This window comes from Propithecus coquereli, unplaced genomic scaffold, assembly GCF_000956105.1.
Source record: "Propithecus coquereli isolate 6110/MARCELLA unplaced genomic scaffold, Pcoq_1.0 Scaffold358, whole genome shotgun sequence".
NCBI classification, from domain to species: Eukaryota; Metazoa; Chordata; class Mammalia; order Primates; family Indriidae; genus Propithecus; species Propithecus coquereli.
In genome coordinates, this window is record NW_012149263.1 from 1,736,728 (window position 1) to 1,749,108 (window position 12,381).

A 12,381-nucleotide genomic window follows, 5' to 3' on the forward strand; every position below is an offset into this window, starting at 1 on the left:
GAAGTATACTTGTTAACTGTATTTCCTATTTTCTTTTACAAGAACCACCTGTTGATTTTAGAATATATGTTTGAGGTATTTTATTAAATGGATGTTCTTCAAAAAGTAGGTGAAAAAACGCTAAGTCTTTAGGTTAGATTTACAGCTCAGCATATTCTGAGTACTATGCAATGAATGATTTATCTTATGTTCTTTTCCAACAAACTATTAGTTTTGACCCAAGTATGACTGTGGGTAGTGTGCCAAGGGAAGAAGGGGTAAGAGGCCCAAACCTTACCTTGGAATTGTTGCTTCATATTATGTGTCTTCTTTTTCTTCTTCTTCCTCTTTTTCTTCCTTCCTCTTCCTTTCTTAGGATAGTGTATTAGGCAGGGTTCTCCAGAGAAACAGAATGGTGGGAGGATGTGTGTGTGTGTGTGTGTGTGTGTGTGCGTATCTATATCTATGTAAATATATATACATATGTATACATCTATCTATCTATCTATCTATATATATATAGAGAGAGAGAGAGAGAGGGAATTGGCTCATGCAGTTGTTGAGGACTGATATCCAAAATCTGCAGGGCAGGCCAGCATGCTGAAGACCCAAAGAGTTGCAGTTTGAGTCCAGAGGCAGTCTGCTGACCCAATTCCTTCTTCCTCAGTGGAGGTTAGTCTTTGTTCTGTTAAGGACTTCAGCTGATTGGATGAGACCCACCTACATTAGGGAGAGTAATCTGCTTTATTCAAAGTCCACTGATTTAAATGTTAATCTCACCCAAAAAACACCTCTACTGAAACATCCAGAAAAGTCTGACCAAATATCTGGGCATTGTGGCCCAGCCAAGTTGACACATAAGATTAACCATTACAAGTCCACCCTTGTCAATTTGGTACCCATAAGCATCTCCTGAAACCATGCTTAATATCTGAATAAAGACAGTAACAAGGTCATACTTCTGCTTAACATCATACAACTATCCTGTGTGCAACCAAAAATACATTAACCCCTTCCCCAGAAGAGGATGCAAAGTCTAGGTGATGTTTACCCTTCTCCTTAATATGTCCTATAACTTAAAAATTCTGATATGAAGTTAACAATACTTAAATACCATGATATAAAGTCAGTACATCTTATACTACATGATAAAGAAATAAGAAAGAGAAGAAAATAAAGCTTTGCTACACACACACATAACAAAATAAGGAAGAAATACCCATGACAATTACAGTCCTTTCTGTAACTGGTCACCTGGTTATAGCTGGCATTTATAACTACATTTTCCTACTACTCATTTAAAACTTTAAAAATTTCCTATTAACGATAAAAGCCACTACCCATTTTATATTCCCTTAGCCCTCAGCAAGCACCTCGGCTGGTTGTGATTCTGTACCTGGTAAGGTAACCCAATTCTTCATGTTTGAAGGGTCTGGATGGTAGTTTTGGCAGAAGCATTTCATGTAAGGAAGGCAAATCCATATCCAGAGTGTCTAATCCAGTAAGAAAAAAAGGCTGCCTCTTCCATGACGGAAGCAGTCCAATGTCATCAACCTGCCACCAGGGAGTGGTGTCATATTGGGGAACGAGTGTTTGTCTCCACCACTGACAGACTCAACTGTAGCTGTAGCCAGGCTGACCTTGGTAAGTGGAAATCTGTTTTGCTGAGCCGGTTACAACAACACCACCAGGGGGACGACGCCCCCCCTAAAAAACAGGAATAACAAAACAGCAAAAAACCACAACACAAAACACCACACAACAACCACACCACCAGCCAACAACACCACAGCAACAAACCACGCCAGAAAACACACCAACTACCCCCAACAACCTCAAAAAAACCGCACCACCAAAACACCTCACCAATGACACCCTCACAGTCGGTTTCACATACACCCCCTTCCTCTCGGCGGGAGTCACCTCTGGACAAGTGCAGTTTCACACCAAAACACGCCTCCCACCGCAACCTCACAACTGGCGGCCAGATCCCTCCGCACCAGCCACCAACAATTCTCTTAAGACACCGCACGCGGTCGCTCCTTTGATGGGATAGGGACAGCCACTGTGCTAGTTCCAAAATCCGTCCTCACAGAAATCAAGAAACGAACCCCGGAAGGTTGTCGGTGTCACGCCAGCCCGGAGCCTGGCGGAAGACTTAACCGGGCGGAGCTCACAGCCTTTCCCCCTCGGACTACGTTTCCCAGAGGACACCGCTGTCCAAAGCTACTTCCGGTAGGAGCACCGCTGGAATGGTTGGACGGTAGAGGCAGGTGAGGGCGTCCCGGGACCGGTTGAGAAGGCGGGTATAGGCGTATGGCCACGCCTGGAATCCGAATCAGAATCTGGACCAGAGACCTTCCTGAGGATGCTGAAGGTGAGGAATCCCGGATCACCAGGGCCGCGGAAGAGGAATGTCTGTAGTTTCAGGCCTCTGGGAGCGGGAGCGCCCGCAGGAGGGGTGGGTTGTTGTGAGCGCGGGAGGGAGACTAGAGTTTATCTTTGGGCTCAGTGTGTGTGACTGCGACTGGGTACGTGGTTGTGCTTTTGTGACAGTGTGATTATGTGCGTGACCATTTGTGTGAATGGAGTTTGTATGTGACCGTGACCGTGATTGTGGGCGGCTATTTGTGTGTAAGCCTCATTTACTTATGCGAAGGAAAAGCACATTTACACAAACCGTTATACCCAGGCTCCCACGATGAGGCATCAGGGATACACTCGAAGTAGTCAGCTGTAGATTCACACACCAACACAAAGCCAAAATCACACTGTCCACCCCACATTTATCATCATTACACAGCCTCAGAAAAAACCATCTACGTATAGTATGCTCACGTACTTATGTGTTTTGATTTTTTTTCAAAGATTAGGCCACGATATGCATTGCTTTGTAATTCCTTATTCAAAGATAATTAGGTCTTTTTGTCTGTATTAAAGGACAAACTTAGGAAGATTCCCCAGGATGCTTGCAGGTGTGATTCTTCTTTAATTCTAACAGTACTGTATTTCAAACTAAAGACTCAAGAATTTATTTTGGTCTGAAAATTTTTGTTCTATTTATTCTCTTCCATCTGTGTTGTTTTAGCCTCTATTTTTGAAATTTCTGTTACACATATATTGGACCTTTGGGGGTCTGTTTTCTGTTTCCCTTATCTTTTCTTATAATGTCCATTTCCTTTCCTTTTTCCTCTTAATTCAGTGAGAATTTGCTTAGGGCAGTTAATGAGCAGCTCGGTCAGATCCGTTTCATCATAGTGCTGGAACACTGGGCTGGCCTAACTAAATCCCTTCTGCTGAAGAGCCCGAGCCCTGTTTTTCTTGAGTCCATTCTGCTATAGCTGGGTTCCCTCGTGGTTTTGAGTAAAGCTGTGATTTGTCTAAATTCCCTCTAATCATTCATATATGTGTGTATGGGGATTGGGAGTAGGAGACGTGAAGGGAAAAGAAAAATGTCATTCTAAATTAACATTTTTGGAGCTCAGAGGCAATCATCTCCTCTCTCTTTTTTTTATCCCCCTCCTCCCTCGCCCAGCAACATCTTCTTTGGACTGAGTTTCTCCTACAGAGGAACAAGAAGAGGATTAATTAATAAGTTCAATTCTAAAATAAGCCATGGCCCATGTAAGTGGGTATTTTCTTGTTCCTAATCAAAGTAGTTCTTTTCTATAGGGCATATGAATATTTACATTCTTTACCTTGACATTGTTATCTGCCTGAGAATTACACAATGACTTTTTTTTTTTTTTTTTGAGACAGAGTCTCACTCTTTTTGCCCGGGCTAGAGTGCCGTGGCGTCAGCCTAGCTCACAGCAACCTCAAACTCCTGGGCTCAAGCGATCCTTCTCCCTCAGCCTCCTGAGTAGCTGGGACTACAGGCATGCGCCACCATGCCTGGCTAATTTTTTCTATATAGATTTTTAGTTGTCCAATTAATTTCTTTCTATTTTTAGTAGAGACGGGGTCTCGCTCTTGCTCAGGCAGGTTTCGAACTCCTGAGCTCAAACAATCCACCCGCCTGCTAGGATTACAGGCGTGAGCCACCGCGCCCGGCCACACAATGACTTTTTAGTGAGCGAGTAAGTGATAGTGCCGGGGCCTTTGTTTTTTGCTCCTCTCCTCTCCAACCAGTGTTCATATTCTTGTTGACTACATCATTCTTCATCTCCTTTATGCTGAATGTGCTACCAGGAATAAGGAGAGAACAGAAATAGTGTTCTTTTGGGGAAAATATTAGTGTTTCTCTTGTCAGAACTTTGGTTTGATGAGGTGATTTAACAAATAATTTATTGAGTACCTGCTATGTGACAGCCCATTCTTCTAGGAATAAATCAGTGGGGAAAAAAAATCACATACACACAAATTTTCAAATGCGGAGCTTATCTTGTAGTAAGAGAGTCAGAAAATAATTTATGTAGTGTAAGACTTAAGACATACACACAGAGAGATATACAGAGTTAGTGAGCAAGAGAGAATTAACAAAATAATTACATGATAAAACTAAGACCAGAGAGCAAGTACATGTCTTATCAATAAATGCATATGGGCTCTAACTCACGTATTAAAAAGACTTTCAGACTGAATCACAAAAACCCAACACTCTGATCTATAAATCAGACAACTAAGTGATTCAGTGATTCAGAAAAGCTAATAAAAGGAAGGACAAATTCACAGTTTTGTGTTTTCTAATTAGATATGGTAGGAATTGGTGTTGGGAGATCTCACCAGAGAGACTTTTTGCTTTGTGAGGCTTTAGGATTAGATGGAGATATGATTGGTACTTGCGTAGAAAAATTGAAGATCTTGCCAGAAAATAGATGATCACCAATTACAAACTCCAGTTTTAGACTGAACAGAGTATCTTAGACTTAGGTCATCTCTGTATGAGTCTGGATTATTCTACATCAGTGTTCTCTAACTTAGGAACTCAGGTACAGGGAGAGGTGGTGGATGAGAAGAGTTAAGATCTCTCAGGTGTAATTGAAAATCAATGGAATGTATACCTTAGGAAAGACTTTATAGAGATTTTATCTACCCCAGAGATTCACATTTAAGAGAATGATTGAATCTCTTATTATATTAATAAGATCAAATATTATGCCACCAATAGAAAAAAACTACCCCAAAATTTAGTAGATTAAAGCAAAAACAATCATGGTTTGGCTTACAAATCTGCAATCTGAGCAGGGCTTAGTAGGACAGCTCACCTCTGTTCCATGTGGTATTAGCTGAAATGGCTTGATTGTGTGCTAGATGACCCATTTTCAAGACAGTTCCCTCATATGGCTTGTAAGCTGTTGCTGGCAGTTGTTTGGGGAGCCTTGGTTTCTTTCCTCATGAGCTATTCCATGGGCCACTAAGGCTTCCTAGCCACGTGGTGGCTGGTTTACAAGAATGAGCATCCCAAGAAAGTAAAGCAGAAGTATGAAACATATTGTGATCTAGCCTTGGAACTCACATAATCACTCTTGCTGTACTCTATAGGTTGAGTAAGTCACAAATGTCCTCTCAGGTTCAAGAGAAGGGGGCACAGACCCCCACACCAATTGGAAGCGGGCATGTCAAGGTTACACTGAAGAAGAATATATAGGATTAGAGATACTGCTGTATCTATCTGTGGAAAATACAGTCTGTACCCATTTATTTTTTGAGTCAGGGTCTTGATCTGTTGCCCAGGCTGGAGTGCAGTGGCCCGATGATAGTTCACTGTATCCTTGAACTCCTGGGCTCAAGTGATCCTCCTGCCTCAGCCACGGAAGTAGCTGGAACTACAGGTGTGCGCCACCATGTCTGGCTAATTTTTTTTACCTTTTTGTACAGACAAGGTCTCGCTATGTTGCCCAGCCTGGTCTTGAATTCCTGGCCTCAAGCAGTCCTCTTGCCTTGGCCTCCCAAAGTACTGGGATTATAAGCGTGAGCCACCTTGCCTTTTTACCAGATATTTCATAAAGAATTTGCACAAAAACTAAAAACACCTATAGCATAATAGTTACAATGAAAAAAATCTTCAAGTCCTCTTTCTCAAGGTAGAGATTTTTATAATACATTCTGGAAAGACTGAAGTTTCCAACTATTTAATGTAATTGGGAGCCTCCACTTATTTTGTTAATTGCCAGACGATTAACAGGAATTTCCTGCCCTACACAAGAGGATGTGTCTGCAGAAATTGAATTGTTTAAGAACACACAGGGGCCGGGTGTGGTGGCTCACACCTGTAATCCTAGCACTCTGGGAGGCTGAGGCCGGCGGATTGTTTGAGCTCAGGAGTTCGAGACCAGCCTGAGCAAGAGCGAGACCCCGTCTCTACCAAAAATAGAAAGAAATTAATTGGACAGCTAAAAATATATAGAAAAAATTAGCCGGGCATGGTGGCGCATGCCTGTAGTCCCAGCTACTCGAGAAGCTGAGGCAGGAGGATCGCTTGAGCCCAGGAGTCTGAGGTTGCTGTGAGCTAGGCTGACGCCACGGCAATCACTCTAGCCAGGGCAACAGAGTGAGACTCTGTCTCAAAAAAAAAACACACAGGCACTCTGCTTCAGTCGCAATAAATTTCTTTTTGACCCATGTCACAGGCTTAGCCTATATACCCACCTTTTCCTATAGTGACTTCTTTTAGCACCTCTGTTTCCTTTTTAAAAATGTTTCTTATAATTTCAAAAATAGTACTATGATTTGTCATTTTAGGAGTTGGTGATGTTCAGAGATGTGGCTATAGATGTCTCTCAGGAGGAATGGGAATGCCTGAACCCTGCGCAGAAGAATTTGTACAAGGATGTGATGTTGGAGAACTATAGCAACTTGGTTTCACTTGGTAAAGTTATCGAACAATTCAGAACCTGACAATTTAGGATACCTCTAACAATTCAGAATCTACTTCTTGGAATTTTTGCTTTCTCTGCTATGAATTTTAGGGCCAGCTTTCAAATAACTAGATGGATTTTCTCTTTGTGAAGAAACGAGCACAGCTAGATGGAGGTGCACTTTCATTTTCCCCATTCTTATGTTCTTCCGGTCCTTTTTTTTTCTTTTCTTTCCCTCACTCTCCTGCCTCCCTATCCTTTCTTGTGATGACTTTCATCCTTGATGTTAAAAGGGCCAGAAGTGGAAATCTGCAACATTAAAGCATAACTTTGTGAAAGAAACCAGGCTTTGTCTTTTGTTTCACTTTCACTGTAATAAACATGCCAGTGTGGTAGCATAGATTAAAACGAAACACATGGGTTCCAGGAGCGAAGACTTTTGCTTTCCTAGTTAACGTAGTGATAGGCTGGATCAAGAAAGGTCATTTACTATTTATAATTCAAATGAGCACTGTTCCATTTCCTGTAACAAACGTGCTCTCTTTTAAACAGTTTGCATTTGGAAGTTACATTATAAGAACTTTATACATTTAGCATTAAAAAATGGGAATAAATGTCTCAAAAAGCTTTTTTTCTCATAGCAGAGTAAGAATAGAGAAAGCTTTATGTAAATTTAAGTAATATTTAAAAATATTATAAAATATTTTGTATTTTAAATAATATTTGTCTTTGTTTCATATGATCCTGAATTCATCTGAATTTGAATATTTCATCGCTTCTCCTTTCTTTCCTCTGTATCCCTTACCAAGTACCATTTTGACCTATGATTTATTTCTATTTTAAGCAATTCTGAATCACTGTATTTGGGTACTTTCATTCCCATCTCAACTCACTTTCTTTTCTTATAACCAGGACTTTCTATTTCTAAGCCAGCTGTAATCTCCTCATTGGAGCAAGGGAAGGAGCCCTGGATGGTTGTGAGGGAAGAGACGGGAAGACGGTACCCAGGTGAGTAAGCTATAATCAGGAGGCAGGAAGCTCTTGCAAAGAGTATGCCAGCTGGATGGAATGTTGGGTTGGCAAGGTGGAGACTGGTTGCACAACAATGTAAATATACTTAACACTACTGAACTATACACTCCCACAAAAAAATAAGAGTCTAACTTTCCTCTTTTGAAAATGGGACAGCCCTTAGTGACTTGCTTCTAACAAATAGAATGTGGCAGAAGTGATACTGTGTAATTTCTGAGTTTAGGTCATAAAAGTACTGCCTGGCATTTGCTCACCTACTCCTCCTCCCTCCTCGCATCCCTCCACATGCTTTCAGAGCCTTGAGCTTTCAGGTGAAAGGGTATCTATTCCCTCGAAACAGCTATGCTGGACAGATCATATAGAGAAACCACATAAAGACAGACAGCCCCAGGAGTCACAGTTGTGCTGGTCCCTAGCTTTTCCTACTCAGGCCAGGCACCAGACATATGAGTGAGGAAGCTACTGAAATGACTTAAGCCTGATCACTGTGTGACTACCACTGGAGAAACTCCAAGTAAGGAATGCCTGCTTGGCTGAGCTCAGTTAATCCCCAGATCTGAAAGATAACAATAATAAATGATTATTACTGTTTTAAGCCATTCGGTTGGAGTGGTTTCTTACAGATAACCAAGTATGTGGTTTATTTATATATGTGTTTATACATAAAATCACTGTGGTAGATGTAGGAGGGAGTAGAAGCAGGGAGACATGTTTGGTAGTTATTACAAATTTAAGGACTTTAAATGATTATGATTCTTAACAGTTTGTTAACTTTGTATTTCTTTTTATTCTCATTGTAATTCCATTTCTTTAATCATTTATTTATTCAGCAATTGATGATGGGATGCTTATTGTATTGTAAAGGTTACTTTTGTAATGGTTTTTCTATCACTGAGTACTTTTGGGGGTAAGAAAATAAACATTAAAAGGATGAATAATAAATATCTCATCTCAATAGGACTTAAGGCAAGGACTTAATTAGATAATATTATCTGGAATACAGTTTTGAGGAAGTTACTTTTAATCTGAGACTTAGATGAAATGAAGCCAGCCATATAAAAAATCTAGTCAAAAGGATTCTTAGCAGATGGAATAGCATATGAAAAGCTCTAAGATAGGAAAGGCTCTCACATGTTCCAGCTGTTGAAATAAGGTTGATATGGTTATAGCATAATGAAGAAAAAGGAAATCTTATTGGTGAGCAGAGGCCTTATATTCTCGTGGTAAGGTGTTGGATTTTTAAAATTTCACTTCTGTTTGAAGTTGTATTAGTATGGGTATGGGTTAGACTGCTTGTGACAGAGAACCAAAATAATAGTGGTTGAAACTCTATATAAGTTTAATTTAATTTTTAATTTATTTTTCTTTCTTAATATAAAATTTAAGACCCAGGGATAGAAGTGTAATTTTCTACTGCATTAAAGTCCAAGCTGGGGCCGGGCGCGGTGGCTCATGCCTCTAATCCTAGCTCTCTGGGAGGCTGAGGCGGGTGGATTGTTTGAGCTCAGGAGTTCGAAACCAGCCTGAGCAAGAGCGAGACCCCGTCTCTACTAAAAATAGAAAGAAATTAATCAGACAACTAAAAATATATAGAAAAAATTAGCCGGGCATGGTGGCGCATGCCTGTAGTCCCAGCTACTTGGGAGGCTGAGGCAGGAGGATCGCTTGAGCCCAGGAGTTTGAGGTTGCTGTGAGCTAGGCTAACACCATGGCACTCTAGCCTGGGCAACACAGTGAGACTCTGTCTCAAAAAAAAAAAAAAAAAAAAGTCCAAGCTGGAAGGATATCTCTGCTCTGCAAAACCATGATGTGACAGACATGACACCAAATCCACATTGCCATCAGCTTTGGTGAGGAAGAGGGAGGAGGAGCAATACAGGGCTTGGGCCATCTGGCTCTTAAGGGAAGGTGTCAGAAACTACTACGTAATACTTCTGTGTTTCTTTAGACAGAACCCAATTACATAGCATACCCAGCTGCAGAGGAGCCTGGGAAATACAATGTGTATATTGGGCAGCTTTATTCTCAACTAAAAGCAATGGGTTTAACTGAAATAAAGAAAGGGGAAAATAGATATTTGGGAACAACTAACAGTCTGCCACATAAGCCTTTGGCCTGATAGAGAGTGTTAAACATAGAGATTCTTGTGGAGTCTGATTAAGTTGATCTCATTCTAAGACCAACCCTCTTAGGTTCTGATTGAGTTGATCTTGAGTATTTCCTAAACATCCATAATTGCAACATATTCCCCAAGTGAATTCAGAGACATATCAAAATTTCGGCACCACTGAATTGATTTATTTCCCTGATTAACTCTCCACTTTTTCTCAAGAGCTCTCATTTCCCTGTGCTAACCTTACTTTTCTTAAGAGTTCTCCAAGCGTTTTATTTCTTATGTGAATTCTTTTCAGTTTTCTCATTGCTACCATAGACATTTTATTTCTGTTGTAACACAAAACCAAAAATTAAAATATATTTCTTATCTTCCAGACTTAACATCAAGAGATGAGCTCAAGAAGTTATCTCCGAAAAGGGATGTTTATGAAACAGAATCATCCCAATGGATTAGCATGGAAAAATTTAAAAGCCATAGTCCTGAGAGATCCATTTTCAGAGATACTTGGGAATGCAAATGTCATTTTGAGCAACAACAGGGACAACAGGAGGGTTATTTCAGGCAATTTATGATCAATCATGAAAATATGCCCATTTTTAGCCAACATACTTTACTCACTCAAGAATTTTATCATAGAGAGAAAATCTCTGAATGTAAAAAATGTAGAAAAAACTTTAGTTACCACTTATTCTTTAGTCACCACAAAATAACTCATTCTAAAGAACTTTCTGAATGTACAGAATGCACAGAAATTAATACACCATTCCTTATTAAACAACAGAGAATTCAAAATCCTGACACATGGAATGAATGTAAGGAATGTTGGAAGGCATTTATTCATTGCTCACAACTTAAACAACATCTGAGAATTCATAATGGTGAAAAACGCTATGAATGTAAAGAATGTGGGAAGGCCTTTAATTATGGCTCAGAACTTACTCTCCATCAGAGAATTCACACTGGTGAGAAACCTTATGAATGTAAGGAATGTGGGAAGGCCTTTAGACAGCGATCACAACTTACTCAACATCAGAGACTTCACACTGGTGAAAAACCCTATGAATGTAAGCAATGTGGGAAAGCTTTTATTCGTGGCTTTCAACTTACTGAACATCTGAGACTCCATACTGGTGAGAAACCCTATGAATGTAAAGAATGTGGAAAGACTTTTAGGCATCGCTCACATCTTACCATACATCAAAGAATTCATACTGGTGAGAAACCCTATGAATGTAGGGAATGTGGAAAGGCCTTTAGCTATCACTCAAGCTTTTCTCACCATCAGAAAATTCATTCTGGCAAGAAACCTTATGAATGTAATGAATGTGGGAAGGCTTTTTGTGATGGCTTACAACTTACTCTACATCAGAGGGTTCATACTGGTGAGAAACCCTATGAGTGTAAGGAATGTGGAAAGACTTTTAGACAGTGTTCACATCTCAAAAGACATCAGAGAATTCATACTGGTGAGAAACCTCATGAATGTATGATATGTGGTAAGGCCTTTAGACTTCATTCACACCTTACTCAACACCAGAGAATTCACACTGGTGAGAAACCCTATGAATGTAAGGAATGTGGCAAAGCCTTTAGCTATCATTCAAGCTTCTCACATCATCAGAGAATTCATTCTGGAAAGAAACCTTATGAATATGTAAAGGCCTTTAATCATGGCATACAACTTAATTTACATCAGACACTTCATACTGGTGAGAAGCCGGTAAGGTTTCCTCTCCTCCCTCCCCATCCTAGCCTAGCATCATGAAAGTGTTTTTGGAGATATACATTTTCTATGTTTTTTTTAGGAAAAAAGTTGATAAAATACTGTTTCATTAGTATTATTTCAGTAATCCTTGAAAATCAAATGTTCTTTTTCAAGTGGGAAAATGTAAAGTATTTAAAGGGTAAAATTTTATCTTATTTTAATATTGTTTCTGAGTTACTGTATTAACCACTACTGGGAATAAATTTTCTAAAATTACATAACATGTTTTCACTAAAATCAGTGAAATATAGCAGAAATAAAATGATAACAATCTCTTCCCCCACCACAAATCCCTGAGGTAACCAATATGTGTGTATTGCGCCTTTCTTTGTGCTTAAACGACCTGTGCACAGAAAGGGTTTGTTGCGTGCGTATAGAGGAGGTTTTACCTCCGTAGTGACATTTCATAGTGACTTGCTTTTTTTACTTAACAAATAATCATGAACGCCTTTCTGGGTCAGTACATGAAGATGTAAATCATTCTTTTTCAAGCTTCATCGTATTTCTAGAATGGAATGTATGTCAGTATTTTGAGCCATTCCTTATTACAGACATTCAGGTTGTTTCTGCTTTTTCAACTGAAACTATCATGCAGTAAACTTAACATCTTTTGTTTCTATTAAGTAGATTCCCAACAGTAGGATTAAAGAGTATTTGGGGGGAAGGTGTGTTTTGCTAACACATTAATA

At 39.8% G+C, this 12,381-nt stretch overlaps 1 protein-coding gene across 1 annotated transcript; it reads left to right on the forward strand.

Annotated features, from left to right (window-relative positions):
- The first annotated feature begins 2,203 nt into the window (after nt 1-2,203).
- ZNF461 (zinc finger protein 461) lies at nt 2,204-11,711 on the forward strand. The gene is made up of 5 exons (XM_012651597.1): nt 2,204-2,356; nt 3,515-3,603; nt 6,664-6,790; nt 7,692-7,787; nt 10,302-11,711. Exons 2-5 carry the CDS (start codon nt 3,595-3,597, stop codon nt 11,690-11,692), a joined length of 1,623 nt encoding a protein of 540 aa, XP_012507051.1. The 5' UTR covers nt 2,204-2,356; nt 3,515-3,594; the 3' UTR covers nt 11,693-11,711.
- Nucleotides 11,712-12,381: the final 670 nt, after the last annotated feature.

Excerpts from the sequence above, each read along its gene's own strand:
- ZNF461 (XM_012651597.1), top strand. Across the intron at positions 6,791-7,691 it reads TAGCAACTTGGTTTCACTTG|GACTTTCTATTTCTAAGCCA; the intron begins GTAAAGTTATCG and ends TCTTATAACCAG. Across the intron at positions 7,788-10,301 it reads GACGGGAAGACGGTACCCAG|ACTTAACATCAAGAGATGAG; the intron begins GTGAGTAAGCTA and ends CTTATCTTCCAG.